The sequence below is a fragment of the Tamandua tetradactyla genome, chromosome 14 (assembly GCF_023851605.1).
Source record: "Tamandua tetradactyla isolate mTamTet1 chromosome 14, mTamTet1.pri, whole genome shotgun sequence".
NCBI lineage: Eukaryota > Metazoa > Chordata > Mammalia > Pilosa > Myrmecophagidae > Tamandua > Tamandua tetradactyla.
Window position 1 is genome coordinate 46,463,864 of NC_135340.1, and position 19,341 is coordinate 46,483,204.

Below are 19,341 nucleotides of genomic sequence, written 5' to 3' on the forward strand. Positions count from 1 at the left end.
TGGGGAGAGTATTTCTAGGTTATAATGCTGCCAGTCAGCCACTTCCATAGGCAGCAAAGCAGTGGTTCTCGTTTGGTGAAGTCTGCAGTCAGTTGTCACAACTAGGGGGAGGTGCTTCTGTTATCTAGAGCCCAGGTATGCTGCCAACCATCCTACAATGCACAGGCAAGTTGCACACGACAAGGAATTAACCAGCCCAAATGCCAGCAGTGCTGAGATCAAGGAACTCGGCAATGGAGGGAGCTAGACCGGATATTTGAGGTCAAATTTATCTACATCTAAGTCTGAGACCTAATAAATGAAGTTCTCCCATTTCTTGATGCCTCCTTTTTCTCATCCTTGGAAGTGGCTATTAACATGTAATCAATTAGTATATAGAAAATACCTGCCTCTCATTCCAGTTTTGCTACTAGTTTTATAACAATGATGGGAGAAATAACTTTTCTTATTTTAGTAACTTACGGTGTCTAGAGAGGCGGAGGCTCTTAAATCAGGTAAAAATCCAACCTCTAGCAAGTGGAGCAGAAAGGTTTGGTCCTTGATGCCGTAGACGCGGTCCAAGAACAGCACCATCGGTGCCTTGTGGTCAGGGCAGAAGCTGGCTGCCATGTCGGGCTCACTGACTGTCCCATCTGAAGAAACACACAGAAAACGTCATCTTTCCTCTTCCGTCTCCACAATTCTCAAGAGGCTACGCATGGCTTGTGTGTCTTGTTTGCTCTAATAGTGCACAGGGCTATGTGAAATATTCTAATGATGTGCTGGGGCCAGTTTGTGCCAACTTGGATGAGCCAACTGTTAAAATTGCAGGATTTTTGTGAGCCAGTTTTTGAACATAGCCATTATTAAAAATTAAAACATAATTAAATTATCCATTATTAAAAATTAAAACACAATTAAATTATTTTTATAAGATAATAAATACTCAAAGTCATCAATTCCTAATTCTTTTACTCCATCTTACTATGAATTATCCTCTTGAGGTTATTTATAATTATTGTATCTGTATGGTAGAAATGTAGTATGGTGGAGTGCTATGTGGATTTTGTTTGAAATTCTGTGTTCAGTGGCATCATTTTGATAGCTTAAAATTGGCCATGGTGAGTGTTTTTATGCTACAGCAATGGGGAATTGCTAAGAATCAGGGCTTGATTAATTGCTCTGTTGACTGCAGACATAAGAAAGTGAGAGGAAAATGTTAATGCAGATTATACTTAAAAGTGTGCTGTGTCTGTAGCCACTATGTCATCAATAGCACAGAAGATGAGGAAACATCTTCGAGTATTTGAAAAATTTATCTGATGTGGCAAAGAAGTTTCACACATCACATCACTTATGAATGAGTAGAGTTAGTTTGTTGTTTCACTTCCATCTTAATTGTTAAGGTAAATGAAAATATCATGCTTTTCCACTTGTTCATTGACCACAAACTCAGAACAGCTACGGATACAAGAATTTGGCAAAAAAATTGAAGAAACTAGTCTGAAAGTCAATAGGCTATAAGGAATTTAGAATTAAGAGAACTGTCAATTTAACTATTATTTATAAGTTGTGCATGACATATCCTTTATAGCAATACACTTTAAAATAACTTTGTGTGTGAAAGTACGTAGTTGTACATGCCTGTGCATATATACACTCAGCTACTTTTTCTCCCAGAGAATTGATTAACATTTACCATCATATCACTGTTATTTCAGCTCCTCCCAAGAAACTCAGGTTTTGTGGAAAGCAGAGAGTTATCTACTTGTATTTGCTATGGATCTCGGGTGAGGATAGGAGGAGAGATGACAAGGAAGAAGTGGTAGGAAGACTGGCCTTTTGGCTTTTATTTGCTGCGTTGGAAATACTAAGCACGGAGCTGTTAACTGATTCGCCCTGTGCCACACAGTAAAATGTGAAAAGTAGATTTTCTGACCAGTTAGAAAATTCTGTGGCCCATATGCTAAGAATATATACAATCATGGGCAATTCTAAAACTGCTGCTAAATCTGTGACAGAGGGTTTACGTGTTGATTAGAGCGGTAACATTTAGGCCAGAGATCATCCACGAATCCTAATCTTATTTTAACACAGAGATTCAAAGACAAAGTGGGGAAAGTTGCTTGGCATGGAGAATAAAGACAGGGTTTCATCACGGGTTTTAATAAAAGAAATACAATCTTCCTCCTCCTCTTGTCCCTCGCCTCCTGTTTTGTCATGTACCAAAGACTAGGGAAAGCGAGTCCCTTAATGATTATGTTATACTTGAAACTATTTAAAAACTATATTTGAAAAGAATGGAACTTTACAAGGCACCCTGAGAGCCATAAAGTTCAAGTGCTGTTGAGACCGAATAGAACCTCTCACTGTGCCCTGGGATTAGTGCACGGTTCCAGGAGAGCAAGGAGGGAAGGGGCCCTTCAGACAGACAACTCCCCTCCCATCTTTTCCCCTCCCCTCCCTTCCCCAGCACCAAAGGAGATGGATCTGAATGGCTGAGGCTGAATCATTCTCTCAGCCGTAGCTGATGTTCCGAAGAATATTGTTTCTGCTGGCTGTTAAAAGTGTTCTGTGCTCAAAAAGGGTAGAAACACTGGGTTAACATTTATTTTCTTTTTCATAAGTTTTCTCAGAGCTTTTATAATCTTAATGTATTTCATAAAGTTATAAAAATGTGGTCTATTCCACATCATTTCCCAAAGCTCTTTGTCTTTTGACCCAAGCTCCTTATGACTAAGCATACCTATTAACATCTCCGACCAGAAAGTTCCACAGAACACCAGTTTGGGGAACACTGTAACATTCCCAGTCAAGCTACCTTTGCAATTTCTCCACCAGCTCCATAGCAGCTGACCCAGTGAAACTGAAGGCTTCTGGGAGATAGAGGCTTTGCAAAGTTAATACTGACTGATGGCAAGTGACAATGCGTCACGTTGGGGAAACAACTTTGTGGTCTATAGCCCTGACATGCATGGGACTGTGGACAGGCTTGTGCCAGGTCTGCCCTTCTGTGGCCTAGGCCGGCTACATATTCCTGGGGACATGGAGGCAGAGGAAAAGGAAGCCCATGGGGAGACATTTCATTTGTCCTGTCCTATCAGTCTCCTTCCAGAGCATTCTGGGGTCCAGAGGGCTGTGAGAAGTGGACTGCGTGGAAGCTGTGGGGCACGGACAACCGTGGGCTCGACACAGGGGAGCAGAGGCCACAGTAGCGGTCTGGATAGACAAGAGACAGATTCTTCATCACCAGAAACAAGAGCAAGACACTACCCCTGCTCACTACCCCTGCTCAGTGGGCCCCATAATTAAGGGCCTGGAGGCACAGCTGCAGGAAGGAGGGGGATGATTCAGCCTGGGGCTGCTTCCCTTACCTTTGTTCAGAGAAGGCAGCTTCAAGGGAATGCTGATGATTCCAACCAAGTCTTCTGTGGGGACCAGGGAGCGTAGGATCGACCTGATTCGAATGGCTTCCCCCTTTCCTGTCTGGATAAGCTGAAATACAGAATAAAACGCAGCTGTATGAAGTCCCCACACCCTTACCTCAACCTCACCTCCAAACCTGTGGCATTACATGGTTCTTTTAAGCTGAGGGGCACACTGCTATGCTTCCTAATTGCCATGGACACGTGGGCCACAGGGACAGAGACTCTCTCCTGATATTCTAGCAGAGGTGCTATGGAGGGAAAAACTCTTAAGAAATAGTCACGCAGTTGCAATATCAAGTCTTAGCAGTGAATTTGTAGCCTGTTGGTGGCTTTCAGTGTGAGCAACGCAGGAACTCTCAGTGGCCAGGACAGATGTGTTCACAGTGTGAACACAATCCTGTATTTTAGAATTCTGCTCCACGTCGAAGAGGTGCATGAATGTAGATTTCCTAGGAGTTTGATTAATGGGGTTGGAGGGGGGCAAGAGGAGTGAAGAGAATGTCAGCGAGGACCTGAGTGTCTCCATGGAGTCACCTCAGGGTGAATGACCTGAGCCCATGAGCCTTACAGATGCATATTCTCCCGTGTGTGCGGACAGACCCTGGAGGGGCAGCTGTAGGAACGCTTCTGGGCACAGATGTGCAGCCCAGATGGCGCCATCATGAACTCAAGCAGGATCTACCAGAGGTGGCATGCAGGGGATGATGCTTGGTGGCCCAGAAAAGAGAATGCCGGTTCACCCATCCTGGCTGCCTCCTCTCACTTCTTCCTCACAGAATAGAGGCCCATGGAGTGGTCTGAGCATGTGTGTGCGTGTGTCTGCGTGTCTGTGTGTGCATGCACGTGCATGTGTGTATGCACATGTGTGCGTGTGGTTGGAGGAGGAGTAAGGATGAAAGTCCTCCCAGGACAGGGCTCTCATGGTTCAGCTATCCCATGCTTCCTGCCTTCCTGAGAAGGAGAAAAGTTTATAACTTGCTTTCTGAGTTGATAAGAGCCCTCAAGGGGAGCTGAAGCACGAACACGCTGGGTCTCTGACCCTCCCCTGACCAGGACTGCAGAACATCCTAGTGTTTGCCTGGCTCCCTTTCAAGATCCCTTTATTTGTTTCAAAGCACAGGGACAGAGAGACGGGGAAGTTTGGGTAAGGCTCCATTTATCCAGTAGGGTTAGAATCCTCATTGCCTCCCTCATCAAGATTTAGATTTTCTTCTATCCACAGTAGCTTCAGCCTAGAGTCTTCCACATTGGATTGGCTTTCCTAAATACTCATGAACGGCTTTGGAAATAAGCTAGATTGTGTATTGGACAAGACAATGACAAAATGGCAAAAAGGTAAGAGCAGATGTTTTACTGCACTGTTTTTCAAATTACAGGTCATGACTCTAGTGGGCTGTAAAATTAAGTTAGTGGATGATGACCACCATTAAGAAGCATGAAATAGGTTAGCATAAAATGGAAAATATTAGAGTGAATTACTCTAAGTAAGGGAAGTGTTTCTGGAACATGTGTGTAGTAGGTTGCACCATAAATTATATTTCTTATTATGGATTTTGGTCAAAAAGTTTGAAAGCCACTACTTGAATGTGTTCTGTCTCTCATTAGGATTAAAAAAAAAAAAAAAACAGCACAGTAGAGTTAGCTTGGCAGTGACCAAATACACATTCTCCTCGATACTACCACTCAGGTCAGACCTAATCTGCAATCCAAGTGCCTTTGGGAGATATTTGGGAATAACTCAAATTAGAATTATTCTAATTTGAATTAGAATTCAAATTCAGAGAAAGAGAGAGAGACAGGCAGGCAACTGAGTTCTGAAGGAGAAGAATCTTTTTAAAAAGTTACCAGACATTTTTTCATAATCTAAAAGACTATCATTTCTTTTCTAATTTTGTACTAAAAAGAAATTATTTCCTCTCTCATGATGTTCATTCTCCATGATCCCCAAAGACTGGATGAGGTTCCTGATGAGGGTTTATTTTCAAGAGTTTGGGGTAACAGATTTGTAAACATGTAAAATCTCCAAGATTCCTCTTTCAGAGAAAAACCAGTAAAACCTTCAAAATTTTAAGATGCGTTTTTCTTATTTTTAGCTGAAAGATCATAACAATTTTGCCTAAAAAAAATACTTTATCTTTACCTAAATAATGAAAGCGGTGTCAGAAGTTATCATCTACTTTTGTCTTCTAGGTTCCTCAAAATGACAGGTGCACATCTTACCTTCCCCTTTAATGCACATGGTGAATACGTACGTGGAGGTTGACTCTCTTTGAAGTATTTATAATTTTAATAATATAGACAAAACTCAGCAACATATGTAATTAGAGTTTTCACTTAGGCAAAGGCAATAAAGGCAATGAGACTTCAGTTTCCTCCAGAGATGAGAACATTGACAAAAGTTAAACACTTTTTGGGTCTCAAAAATGGGAGCACAGAGGGACTTAATACCAGCACATAATAAAGCAAATGTTCTAAAACTGAAACAAAGTGACCCCCTATTTCCATGATTGTCATGAGAAGTCCTTGTTTTAATTATAAAAGACAAACTTTGCAAAGTCCAGGGCCGGATTAAGCCAGAAGAACTGCTACCTATAAAATAATCAAAACCCTCTCAAAGTTATCTATAAAATAAATGACCAGTATTCCTCATAAGTGTCAAGGTAAGGATGTAACAAAGACTGGGGAACTGTTCTAGATTAAAGGGAACACTGGATTGGATCTTGGATGAGAAAAAAAATCATTAGTGGGATTATTGTTGAAATTTGAATAAGCTCTGAGATCTATTGATTATTTTGAATATTTGAGGCTAAATAACATCTATTATTAAAATTAAAGAAAAAAGAAATGTCCCCCAAACCAAAATGAAGTTATCTCAAAGAACTGTCAGGCCATTCTCTTACAGTAAAAGGCTCATTTCTGTTTTTAATGTGAAATGATAGCCTCTTACTCCCAAGGCCTCAGAGCCATAGGCTCAAAACCCATGAATGAGGAACACGAGGCAACATGCTTTCATCTCAAGAGATTGAGATCCTTTGGGAACTGAGGACACTGTTATATGCATGCCTATTCTGCAAAGCTTGGCCACAGTGTCCCTGTGTGTTGGCTAGTCCAACAAATTTCCCCCGGAAGACCCACCTCAGTGCTCTAAGCCCTCCAGAGCCTGGCCCCCAGGCCTCATGGACTCCACCATTCTCCACAAGCCATAATGAGGCCAACCTCTCTCAGCCTCCAACAGAGGTGAAGAAGGAAAGGGTAGGAACACAACTTTCTAGTTCAAAACTGGAAGTCTGAGGAAACCTCCCATAAAAATAATGATTCTTTCTAGAGGTATGCAAAGTTCTGCCTTTGGGAAATGATAATGGAAAGAGATTGCTTTTCTAGAGCTGAAAGCCATGGTCATCAAGAAAAGAGGATCTCTACATGGAGCCATTTTACTGGCCATGATCAAGAATCAAATTGGTCACATTTTTTTGCCAAATTGAGGCACATGGAAATATAATTTGGGGAGGCTTTTGAAACACAATATGCAGAGGATATGTCCAACTAGTGCCACTGAGAAATCACACAACATAAGGATTCACCCAGGAGCCATTCCTTAGAAAGATACAGAATCAGATATCAGAGATGGAACTAATTTTGATGTAAAGCTAAAAAGAACTGAGAGAAAGGCATGTTAGCAAATGCCAAAGATAGAGGAAATTCCATTCAGGAAATCTAAAGTACTCCTGGTTAAAGCCTTTCAAATTTGTTCACTTGAAACTGTAATACTTACATGCATTTCAGGAGCACAGCGGCCCAGCAAATCTATCAGTGCTGAATAAAATGACATAATTGCATTGCCCATGTGCACGATCTCTTCTTCCTCTTCATTATCCTCTGTGCTGCTGAAAGAGAATCAACACAGGTGAGATGTGAGGAGGGCTGGCAAGCACCAGGCTAAATATCCCCTTCCATGCTATTAGAATAAGCAGCCTGATAGGGAAACACTTACTTCTCTCGTATCAATCATACATATTTTCCCTTGGATATCTTCTTCCCTCCAGAAGTCAAAGAGATGGGTTTATTCATAAAGCTCAAAGGATCCATGTAGTTATCCGTGGTATAGCTACAGTCCCATGAGCTTTAAGATATGCATACTGCTATGAATTGAGCATGGAGACCACAATACTCACAGAGTGGCACGTAATCCCCAAAGCTCCTACCAACAATTCATTCCATTCTCTTAGATGAGCACTACATGGAAAGTTCATTGGACTGGGAGTCAGGAAGCTGAATCCATGTCCTGGCTCTGCTGCTACCAAGATATATGCCTTGGGCCTCAGTTTTCTGTCATGTTATACGAGGGAGTTGGGACAACTTATGTTTTGGGTTTGTTCCAGCTCTACCAGGTCACCTCCAGAACTGATGACAGAAAAAAAAAGCCAGCTGCCCAGAGAGTTACCTCTGCTGGATTTTACCCATTCTCTAGATTCTGGGGTCTAATTTAGAGACTGTGATAAAAGAAAAGGAAACTGTCACAAGTCATGATAAAGGTCAAGGAAATCAGATAATCCACTGACTATAGTCTTAACCTTTAAATATGATTATTAATGCTGTGATTTTTCACATTCTGTAACTCTTTTTCTGTAAGGCATCAAAACACTTTTTTTAGTTAGCCATCAGATGAGTATGTGGAGGGCACTATCACTTTTTAGAGATGAGGTATGGCATGACCAAAGCTGAAAACACTGAAGGAATGGTGCTGGAGTTAGACAATGACTACGACCTTGATAAAGTCCATTTAACTTCCACACAGCTTTCTCCTGTGATGATGCTGTTGGGTGAGGCTCAATTGTGGCCAGAAGAGTTTGTTGATTGTGCCATTTTCCAGGCAATGCTTTCAGTTGGTCTGAAAGGAGTAGGAGGAATGGAAAGGGGTGCAGGTAGTACTGACCACTAGTGCTCACTGGGAGAGTCAAGACAACAATGTGCTTGACAAAGTGATTTTCAAAGTTTTATCCTGTGCTTTCTCTAGTAGAAGTTATTGACATCTCCTTCATCATTTATATACTGATATTATTTGGCAGCTCATTGACCATATCACATGCCGGAAGCAATTCCATTCACTTACGCTTCTCTCTTGTATCCCTGAGAAGGGAGGTCCAGGGCTGGGTTCTCTGAGATCTTAATGGCACCCTGCATGGCTGCCAACAGACCGTTTCCTCCTTCGCCCCTCAGGGCTGGGCCGAAGCACTCTGGGCGTCTGATTAGCAACTTGACAACAACACTTGCATTTTCTTCCACACTTTCACCTAAGGAAAAGAAGCATCATTTCCTTCTTATTGGAAAGGAAAATCCAGGAATTTATTTTTAATTCAACAGGCTGGGAGGGCAGAATTTAACTGAGCTTGTTACTAGTAAGATGAGGATGTAATGCTGATGAAGAGCAAGGAGCATTGATAAATTAGGTCAGGAACTATTTATATGAAGTATTGAGACTAAAGATTATAGAATAGAATCTTATTCTTCAGCTCAAGATTTTGTACAGTTGAGATTATTTCACTATATTTAAGTACTCAGAGGGCAAGAAATACATTACAATGTCATTGATTATTCATTCATTCATTAACGAGTGACTTAGGGAACAAAAGAACCTTGCAAATTTATTAACTCCATAGGGGCCCATTAAAAGGTATTTGCTTTCTTCCTTGAGAGGAGATAAAACCATAACTCAAGCTGATAAGCCTAAATTAACATCTGGAGGAGTGACATATTAGCTGTATTCCTACAGATTCTAATATGCCCCCTAGGATGATTAGTTTGGTAGGATAGACCTCAATCCATTTCTAAAATCCCTCATCCAGGTGAAGAATCTGATATTTTTCTTTATGGTAAAATTGTCTCGGTCTTCACTATAAAATAGTTCTATGAGAAATTAAAGGTTGAAGAATTGTATTTTGTTGGTATTTTTCTTTGGATGAAACTTACACAACTAAGACAGAGCTCTATTTCTTAAAGAGGTAATTAAGCAATGGAACTGTGACACCAGGAAGGGAAAGCCAATGCTTCTTTCAGAGCTGAGGCTTATATTCAAAAGCAGTCCTACAGCTTGTCCAAACAAACATCCTAAAACATGCCCTCCCTCTCAGATGAAATCGTCATTTGCATATGAAAATTTATTGCTGGGGGAAAAACTCAAAGGCAAGAGTTTTTTCAACATTAGATTGGATTAAGCCTGGAGAAAACTATCTACAAAAGCATTAGGCTTTTCTTGGAGGATTGAGGGGTTTAACAGAGATTGCATCCTGATAGGCTATTGTATTAGTTATTTATTGTTGTGTAAAAATTACCTCAAAATTTAGCAAGTTAAAGCAATAAACATTTATTATCTCAGTTCCTGTGGGCCAGGAATTTGACAGTTGGCTAGGCTAGGTGATTGCAATTTGGGACTCTTGTGAGGTTAGCTAAACTACAGTCATCTGAAGGCTTAACTGAGGCCAAGAATTCAATTTCAAGATGACCCACTCACATGGCCACAAGCAATTCCTTCCTGGATTGTGGGTGGAGGATTTAATTGCTCATCAGATGAACCATTCCAAGGGTTTACTGAGTGTCTTCATAATATGATACTTGAATCCCCATAGAGCACATAATCCAAGAGAAAGGGCAAGGAAGAAGCCAAGATGATTTTTATAACCAGATGCTGTTATGACCTTCTAACTTTGTCATACATCATCACTTATGCCATATTTTTTTTGTTAGAAATGATACAGTAAGTCCAAGCCACACTCAAGGGGAGGAGAGTTAGGTTCCATCTTTTGAAGAGAAGAGCATCAAAGAATTTGTGGACATATTTTAAAACATCACAATTGTTTAAATTCTATTTAATGAAAATTTTTATGAGTCAACTTAGGAAGAAGTGCTTTGAGTAGAGCATTAGAACAGGAACCTAGAAGATATAGTTTCCTATTTCAGCTGTGTAGCTAATTGCTGTGTGAATACACACACCACAATTTCAACAGGTCTCACTGGCCCTGTTGAGATGCTCATGCCTCTCTCAGTTTTAGAGTGAGTCTATCAGTCTTCTCCTATTATGTCAGAAGGAGCAGAGGGCCTGATCATGCTGTCAGAATGCTCAAAATTAACTTGTGATCATCCCTCACAAAACTCATACTTTATCATGTCTGAAGTGTCCTGCAGCCCTAGAGAGTCTACCTTAATTTACAGCTGCAGTTCCATCCTACAGCTTGGCTTGCTGACATCCTTTTTTATAACTCTATCTTCTGTACGTCAGGTAAAATTCAAGATCGCAAATACATATCACTGTAAGTTTTAGATGTAACTTGATTCAAGAAAATATTCATTAAGCTGAATTTAAATAGCCCATAAGCATGCAATCACTGTTTCACAGCTCAATCATTCCAGATGAATCTAAATATTTTTAAAGACATTTTTCTTCAAGTTTAATCCAATGCACAACATCAAAAAATTATTTTTTATTAAATCAGAATCCATGTAAAGAAAATTCCCTGGAGATGCTAAAAGGGTAGCATAATCACAATAACAGTATGGTGGAAAGAACCAATATGTTTTCAAAGGACAGAAACTAAGTAAGAGGTTGAGTGACCTTGCTTATTCCAATTGGAATCTAAGATTCAAACATGATATAGATGTTTAATTACAAGAGGGATTTTTAGAGAAAAGCACTGTGAGAACCAACATATGAAAAAGCAAATATTCTTAGTCATAGACCTAACTCATAGTTCACTACTTTAAAATATTATTGGCCCCTGTGCTGGTTTGAAACTATTATGTACCCCAGAAAAGCCCTTTCTCTTAATCCTAATCAATCTTATGTGGGCAGATGTATTGTTTGGGGTGGCACCTTTGGATTAGGTTGCTTCCATGGAGATGTGACCCACCCAATTGTGGAGGGTACCTTTTGATTAGCTGGAGATGCGACCCTGCCCATTCAAGGCAGGTCTTAAGTAGTTTACTGGAGTCCTTAAAAGAGCCCACAGAAAAAGAATGAGCTCAGAGCCAACACAGAGAGCAGATGCCTAGATATAGACATTTGGAGATGCAAAAGGAAATTGTCCAGGAGTTGCCAGAAGGCCCATTGGAGCTGAGAGGGCCATTTGAATCCAGAAGCTCAGAAAGAAGGACAGCAGATGTCACCGTGTGCCTTCCCACGCAACAGAGAAACCCCAGACATGACTGGCCTTTCTTGAGTTAAGTACTCTCTTGTTGATGCCTTAATTTGGACATAATCATGGCTTTAGTATTGTAAACTTGTAATTTAATAAATCCCCTTTGTAATAGCCAGTCCATTTCTGGTATATTGCATTTTGGCAGCATCACTAAACTGAAACAGCCCCAACACTTTGGCAGGTGGCACATGCATCAGCCTTCTGAATTGTCATTTTTTAGTTGCAAGAATAATGAAGCTAGAACTTAGAAGTTTCAAATGTCAGAAAATGGGGGAAAATCCTGTTATTTGAGGTTATTTAAATACTGTACTCTAATTATTTCAGTTCCCAGGATGGACATACTTGTGGTTCAGCCAAAATTTTTATCAGCAGGCTAAATCCAGATTAGCTCTTCCCACAGTGATTCATGGGGTAGATGGGATATGAAACCACAAAAGCACATCAGAAATTGAAAAATCACAGTGTGCATTTTATATTCAGATTGGATTCTGTTTGCCAAATCATCCTTACATTATCAAAGTCCTATGTCTTAGGCTGGCTCCAACAACTGATCTGGGAAGCCGTCCCTTGTTTACTAAAATGCGGATTATCTGTGGGGGATGCAGAAGTAACCCTACAAGAGGAAAGAACTGAAGTGTAACCACAGTTGCTGATTAAAAAGGGGTCACAGAAGAGAATTTCCAAAGGTTTCACAAAGTAGAAGAGATGGCAAGATTAGAAGATAGAATAACATTCTTTTCCTAATGACCTGTAGCAACAAGGTTTGATTGCTAACCAAAACCACTGTGGGGAAGCTGAATAATTGACACGAGTATTTTACAAGCAGAGAGTGATTTAAGGTAAACTAGTTTTGCCCTAGGGCTTACAACAATGTTTTTGCTTGAGTTCCAAAATAAGTAGTGAATTTAATAACAGTAGGAGTGTTTACGCTGACTTTCTTCAAAGACTCTCAAATCTGTCTTCATTTTAGCACCCCCTTTTCAATGTTGCTGAGCAGTTGGGTAGAAATGGAAATGATTTTCCCCATTTTACTCCTGGGAAAAGAGTCATTCTCACTAGAGAGACAATTAAGTTGTAATGCAGTGGTTTCATCTTCAGCTTACTGCTTTTCCCACTCTCTGTCCTCACTACAGACCCTGTTTTTAAGTTCCTCTGCGTGGGATCTCTTCTACCTCGTTTCATTTGAAACAACTATGTAAGTCTTCCTCATCCTTTAGGGCCATTTTAAACATTGGAGCTCCAGAAGACCTGGTCCTCTCAAACATCCTATCCTTTGCCTTTAAACAGTGAACACAATTGTAATTAATGAACTGTTTGTGTCTGTTATTCTCATTAGGCTGTATACTCCATAGGAACAGGAGCTTATGTTTGAATTATCTAACTTATCTAACCCTGTGTGCTCAAGGGTGTAGGTAACATCTGGCATATAATAAGCATTCAAAATTATTTCTTGAATGAAAGAACAAACTTCATTGAGACACAAGGCAGAAACTTAACATGATTGCCTCTGTTTCCTCATCTGTAAAATACAGACAATAAATACAGTATTACGTTATATATCTGAGGATTAACTGAAATAATATACTTAATGCATAAAGTCCAGCTCCTCATACATGGTAAGAGTGTAATTAAATGTTAGTGAATATTATTAATGTGATTTAGATTAGGAACTCCTTTAGAGCAAGGAGTACAGTGTTCAATTTACTAGCACTTGGAACAAAACCATGCACAATATATTATAATGCACTTTGATGATGAGAAACCATTTCCAAGACTTAGATGGAAAGCTGAGGGTGACTACCCATCAGAGCATTGCTTAACTAGACCAATTATCAGCCTCTGTTGACAGGAGTCTGGGGTACCCATTTCTTCAGATTTCAATTAATTCTAAGAGGAATACATCTTCGATCAAGTTCCAGTGCAGTAAGAGAGAGCTGTGGGGGCTCAGAAAGAATGAGTCTGGAGACAGTCTTAGTTTACCTAAGGAAGGATAAAGCAGGGTGATGGCCAGGGCCCAATTTTTTTTTTTTTTGGTAAGTTCTAGCTTTGATGTGGTATCAGGCAACTTGTATGAACCAGGTCATTGTAAGTGGTGAGGAAACATGATCTCCTCTTTAAGCCCCTCCAGAAGGGAGGAGCTGGGGATGTGTCTTCAAAGAGCAAACCAGGTACTTTTTGCCCATTTGCTCATTAATTCAGCAGTTCATTGAGCCAATATATTTTAGTCACTGATCCAGGAACAGCAGAGACATGGTAACTAAGATAGGCAAGCCTGGACCCCAGAATTAGACGAGTGGAACAGAGCCACTCCAGCTGACCCACAGAGCTATACCCAACCATCTCACTGATAAGTGAACAAGAAATAAATGCTTGTGCTTCTATGAGATTAGAAGTACATAGATTAGAGATTCAATGAGCTGTTTGTTTTGCAGCAAAAACTGACCTATATAGGGGCAAAAGTAGAAACTGGGAAATCAGTTCCTATGCTACTGCAGTGGTCAGGCAGAAGATGGCAGTTGGAGGAGGATGCTTCCAGCCAAGATGGAGAGTAGTAGATGGATTTTAGTTAGAGGCTGAATCAACAGCATTTAGGTTGGATTGGTGATGAGGATAAGAGAAAAGCCTGAAGCAAAGATACCACCCAAGATTTGGATATCTGAAAGGCTAGTGGTACTAGTTAGGGAGATGGGAATTCTTGGGGGAGATAATTACAAATTCAATCCTTAACACATAATCAAATTTGAGTTGCCTATTAGATCTCCAAGTGGAAATGTCAAATGGGCAGCTGGATAAACACGTTTTGGACTCAGAGAAGAGGATATGGCTGGAAATGTACATTTGGGGTCATCAACATATAGGAATTTAAAGTCATGAGACTAAATGGAATCACACAGGATGGACTGGCACAGTAGCCCAGGATTTGAGAGACCCATATTTAATCCCAGAATTTAGCTAAAATTTTGCCCATGTGTCTAGAATTGGGTCTATATGCTTTTCTTCATGAAATATGTGAAATAAAACTTGAGCGAGATAAATATGTGAAGGCAGAATTGAGCTGTGCTCTAAAAGAACAGAGTCCACCTAATAAATATCATTCTCAGGGAGTTGATGAAAATCAATTTGTGATGAGTACCAGGCTCATAATACTGCATCTTTTTGGTGAATAATGTTGATGAAGCAGTTTTTTTACCCTACTTTAATATTTCAGCTAAAACTCAATTTTATTTAGATATCAGGTTTCATTAATTATTATTGTCAATAAAATGATTGATGAAGCCCACATACATATAAATTTCTGGCATTTGGACCCACTGTCAAAATTCTCAGCCAGATCTGCAATGTGGAGCCCACAAGGAGCTCCTGAACTTATTCACTCAGCATGGAAGGGATAGAGCCAAATGGTCTTTCACCACAGCCAGAGGTTTTCTTGTTTGATGGTCTAGGGTTTGGTTTGCTAATTGGCTTCTTTGTTTGAGGAATTTATTTTCTATTAGTGTGTTGTTTTTGACACATCTACTGGGTTTTGACACTGTCTCATATCTGATTTTTTACAGATAGAATCATATTTCCTTGCTTTTATCTCTCTAAGTCCTTTCCTGTTCCCACTGACTGATTTTCTTACCGTTCTCAGGCACAGAAATTAGAGAGAGGGCACAGTGGAAGAAAGAGGAAGATAAGCTAAGAGATTCTGTACTTCCATTATAACCAGTAAGAAGGTGTAACACAGATGTTAAGCACCCAATCCCCAACTAGACATATCCCAGAACAAATGTACCATTATGTTCTGCCTTTTCTGGAGAACCACCTCTCCCTACTCTAGCCATAAGTATCTCCTGAGTTCAACTTACTGTTCACATTTGTCTTAAACTTTTATTTAAATAAATCTTTTACTGTTAGTTATCTTTTTAAGAGTTTGTGAGTCTTCCCAATAGTATTGTAAATATGAGAACAAGAGTTCTGTCCCCAGTCTTTAGTACTAATCACATGTAAGTTTGGTCATTACATCCTTTCTGATCCTAAAAACATGAATCAGCTGATTCTTTGAAGCATCAACACCAATTATGCACTTCACATCTAAGATGTAAATTTATGCGCTTGGTCCAGAAAGATTCGTGTCTTCTGGCTCAAGTGCTCCATCAGTATGCTTTCCCCATACTACTCTGTTAAACTATATCCATTTCTTTCTTCAGAAGATTATTCAACAGTTGCCTTCTTTCTCACAGAATCCTAGACTAACTCTACGAGATTCTAGTAAACACCTTCATCCTTGGATGCCAGTAATTACCTGTGACACTAAGAAGGTAGGTGTGGGTGATCATACAGTTTTGTTTTTTTGTCATTATTCCATGACATTTGTCATTATTTCTGATAATTCTACTTGGGCTTGCTTCATTTCTGCTGAAGGTTGCAAGTAACTTGATACAGTTTTGTTTTTTTGTCATTATTCCATGACATTTGTCATTATTTCTGATAATTCTACTTGGGCTTGCTTCATTTCTGCTGAAGGTTGCAAGTAACTTGAGAGCAGAACTTTTAGAGCATGTCTATTTTCACTCTTCATGGCCCTGCGTACACTTTTCACAAGACAGATGCCCACCTTATGACTACAAGTGATCAGTCTGCCTAGGCAAGCAGATTCAGCTAAACTAGGAGATGTTGTGTTCCTCATGACCATATTTGTACCCTGAGCCAGACATCACTGAAACACAAACATCGAGAACACCAACAAAGCATTAAATAACTTTTTCCTTTCTTCTTGTGGACTGGTAGGAAACATTTTCCTTCTCTGGATCTATGTTAGGAAGAGATTAATCACAAACACCCAAACACATCTGTATCTTGCCTTGTTATAGAGTTTACAACTGCTGATTAAATAAAAGCTTCTCGACTTCATTACTCCTAGAGCTGAATGCAACCCAAGGTTTCCCAGCAAGGTAATAAAAATAAAGTAGAGGAAATTATACGCTTTCAGAAGTTCTTTTAAAGACAAATCTTATTGAAGAAGATTTAAGATGAACATAAAGATAAGAAATACCAGTAAAAATAATACATTAGAAAGGATTTTCCAATTTCCATTATTTTAAATGGCAAAGGCTTCACTTCTGGATCCTTAATAAGGCACATTAAAATAAACATTAGCTCTAAACAGTAAAGAATGACACTATAATTTCTGACAAGCTCAAAGTGGGGAGAAAACGCTGTTTTTCCTTCTTCATTAGGAAAATAGTGCTAGGAAGGCAATATTGCATAATGCTTTGGGTATCTCTGGCCTTTTAAGTCAAATTCCTTGGGCTTAAATCTTGGCCTTACTTCTAGCTGTATAGGCAAGGTACTTAATTTCTCTGAGCCTCAGGGACTTAAACTCTAAAATGACAATGATAACAGTTTCTATTTAACTGGACTGCTGTAGAATTTAAGTTACTAAATGTAAAAGTGCTTAGGATAGTGCCTGGCATTTGGTAAATTTTCAATAAGCGTTAGCTGTTATTATTACCACACCACCCACCACAATCAACTCACAACCTGCCATGACCATCTGCTACCCCATCATAATTACCCACCATCACTGTTATCACCATTAACCACCCACCACCATCTACCCCACCATCGTTCACCATCTCCCACCATGAATACTCCATCATCTACCATCACCACCTACCACCACCCTCCACCACCTACGATCATCATCCATTCACCACTTTTGACATCACTCACCATCATCCACCATCACCCACCATGAGTACCCCCACCATCTACCATGACCACCCATTCACCTTCATCTTTCATGACTGAGCAGCAGATAAGGATTCAAGCACTATTTCTGAAATGTCAAGCCACAAGATTGGCCAGGAAGTCCCTTTTAATTACCCATACCCCATTGACATTAAGAATTTAAATGTTTTGTGATTCCAAGGAATAAATAAATAGCTTCCTATTTCAAATGACCTAGTACTCTGTAAGGGTCAACAGCAATAATAACTACATTGGCTGTGGGCTAACTATGTTACGAGCACTCTGTTGAACTAGGTTTTTCATGGATTATTTCATTTGAAGCTCACAGAAACCTTGTGAGGTACATACTATTATTATCTCTATTTTACATAGAAGAAAAAGTGAGGCTAGAAAAATTTAAGTAAATTGCCCAAAGTCACACAACTAGGACACGATGGAGCCCATTATGAACTCAAGAAACTCCACCCTACAGCCCAAAGTCTTGCATCTTGCTCTGTTTTGATTGATCTACTCTTGCTGTATTCAGAAATATTCTTCTGTTTCATATTCTCCATCTCTCTCTTTTTCAACCTTTCCTCTGTGACAATCTACTCCTACCATTTCAGCCACAGATAATCTGCAAATCTATTCAGTCCCAATCTATTGATTGATCGATCCCCATTCCATAACCCAACTAGGAGCATCTCTATTTGGGGGTCACAGGATGCAGGCCCCACATGATCTAAACCAAACTCAATTCATTAACTCCGATCCCAAACCATCTTCTCTTTCTGACATGCTTACTATTTCTATTTTCTCTTCCCTCCAATCCCTAAGCTTCAACGTGACCTCAACATATCTATACTTGGCCACCATCACTGTCCTCACCATCTAGTTCCATAAATTGTCTCTACAATTTCTTTCAGATGCCTGTCCTTCATTCCATCCCTGCTACTAACACTAGAATTCAGCAACTCATTACTCCACCCTGAGCATAGTCCCAGTCCTTCTCTTTCACTAGCTGGCCCTTTTATAATCATGGTACCCATCATGTTTCTCTTCTGCTGTAAACATTTCTCAGTTCTCTACACCCTGAATCAAACTAAACTTTTTGGCATGGCACAGGTTCTGCCTCAGTATAGCCGCATCTGCCCTTTAAGATGGGTCTCTTACCACTCCATCCATGCAACCACCCCGCAGACTGACATGTGTTTCCTGGCACAGCATGTTTCCACCTCAGGCCACAGCTCATGCTGCTCCGTAACTGGAACACCCCTCCTGCATATCCGTATCCAGAAATCTACCCTTCAAAGCCTACCTCTAAAAGCACCTCCTCTGAGGGGCCTTTTCTAATCTCAACAGGAGGAGTGCCCCCTCTTGAAGCCCTTTAGCACCATCTTCCTGTCTTCTTTTTATTGCAGTGTCCTCTGTAGAGTCTGGACCCCTTACTAGACTGTAAGTTATCTGAAAGCAGGGGCTGACATCCTTTGCCAAAAATGAATGTGGCTTTTATATTGTGAGGAAACAATGCACATTAAAATTAAAATGCACAGCTCTATTTACTGATGGGCCAATTTTCTAGAGCTTGTTGCTTTATGATATCATACTGCAGAGAATGTTATGTTAAAGAGAGATAAAATAATTTGAAAACAAATGGGGTTGACCAAGTATTTCGGTCTAGAGTTTAGTTCAGTAAGGTTGTACCTAGCCAGAAAAAGCCAGTGACAGATTTCAGGCAATCCAGATGAAAGTATAGACAATGGATTCTTTTACTCTAATAATGCATGTAGATGGTTTCACTGGTGACTCACAAAGCCCCTGATTTTGACTGTGTAGGTGACTAAGGATGAGTCCATTGGTCCAGCCTTGATCTGGTTTCCTTATCCTATAGTCTATTTACACAGACTATGGTGAGTCTTGTGAATCCTAAAAATCACTTTAAAAATCATTCCTACTACAGTCACTCTGTATTAATTCTGGCATGGAAAGTAAAACAAATTATTAGAGTATACTCTGAAACTGGCCTCGAGAGG

The 19,341-nt window shown here is 40.0% G+C and overlaps 1 protein-coding gene across 5 annotated transcripts in view; it reads right to left on the reverse strand.

Moving 5' to 3' along the window:
- RYR3 (ryanodine receptor 3) overlaps window positions 1-19,341 on the reverse strand; it is a 498,481-nt gene that overhangs the window by 105,663 nt on the left and 373,477 nt on the right. For 3 of the 5 annotated variants that reach the window (XM_077127359.1, XM_077127357.1, XM_077127360.1), the window contains exons 44-47: window positions 8,518-8,698; window positions 7,180-7,291; window positions 3,354-3,474; window positions 463-632 (exon numbers count right to left, since the gene is read on the reverse strand). In XM_077127359.1, coding sequence (XP_076983474.1) covers window positions 463-632; window positions 3,354-3,474; window positions 7,180-7,291; window positions 8,518-8,698 — 584 coding nt within the window. The remainder of the gene's footprint in view (window positions 1-462; window positions 633-3,353; window positions 3,475-7,179; window positions 7,292-8,517; window positions 8,699-19,341) is intronic. The other 2 variants (XM_077127361.1, XM_077127358.1) reach the window with 1 other exon arrangement.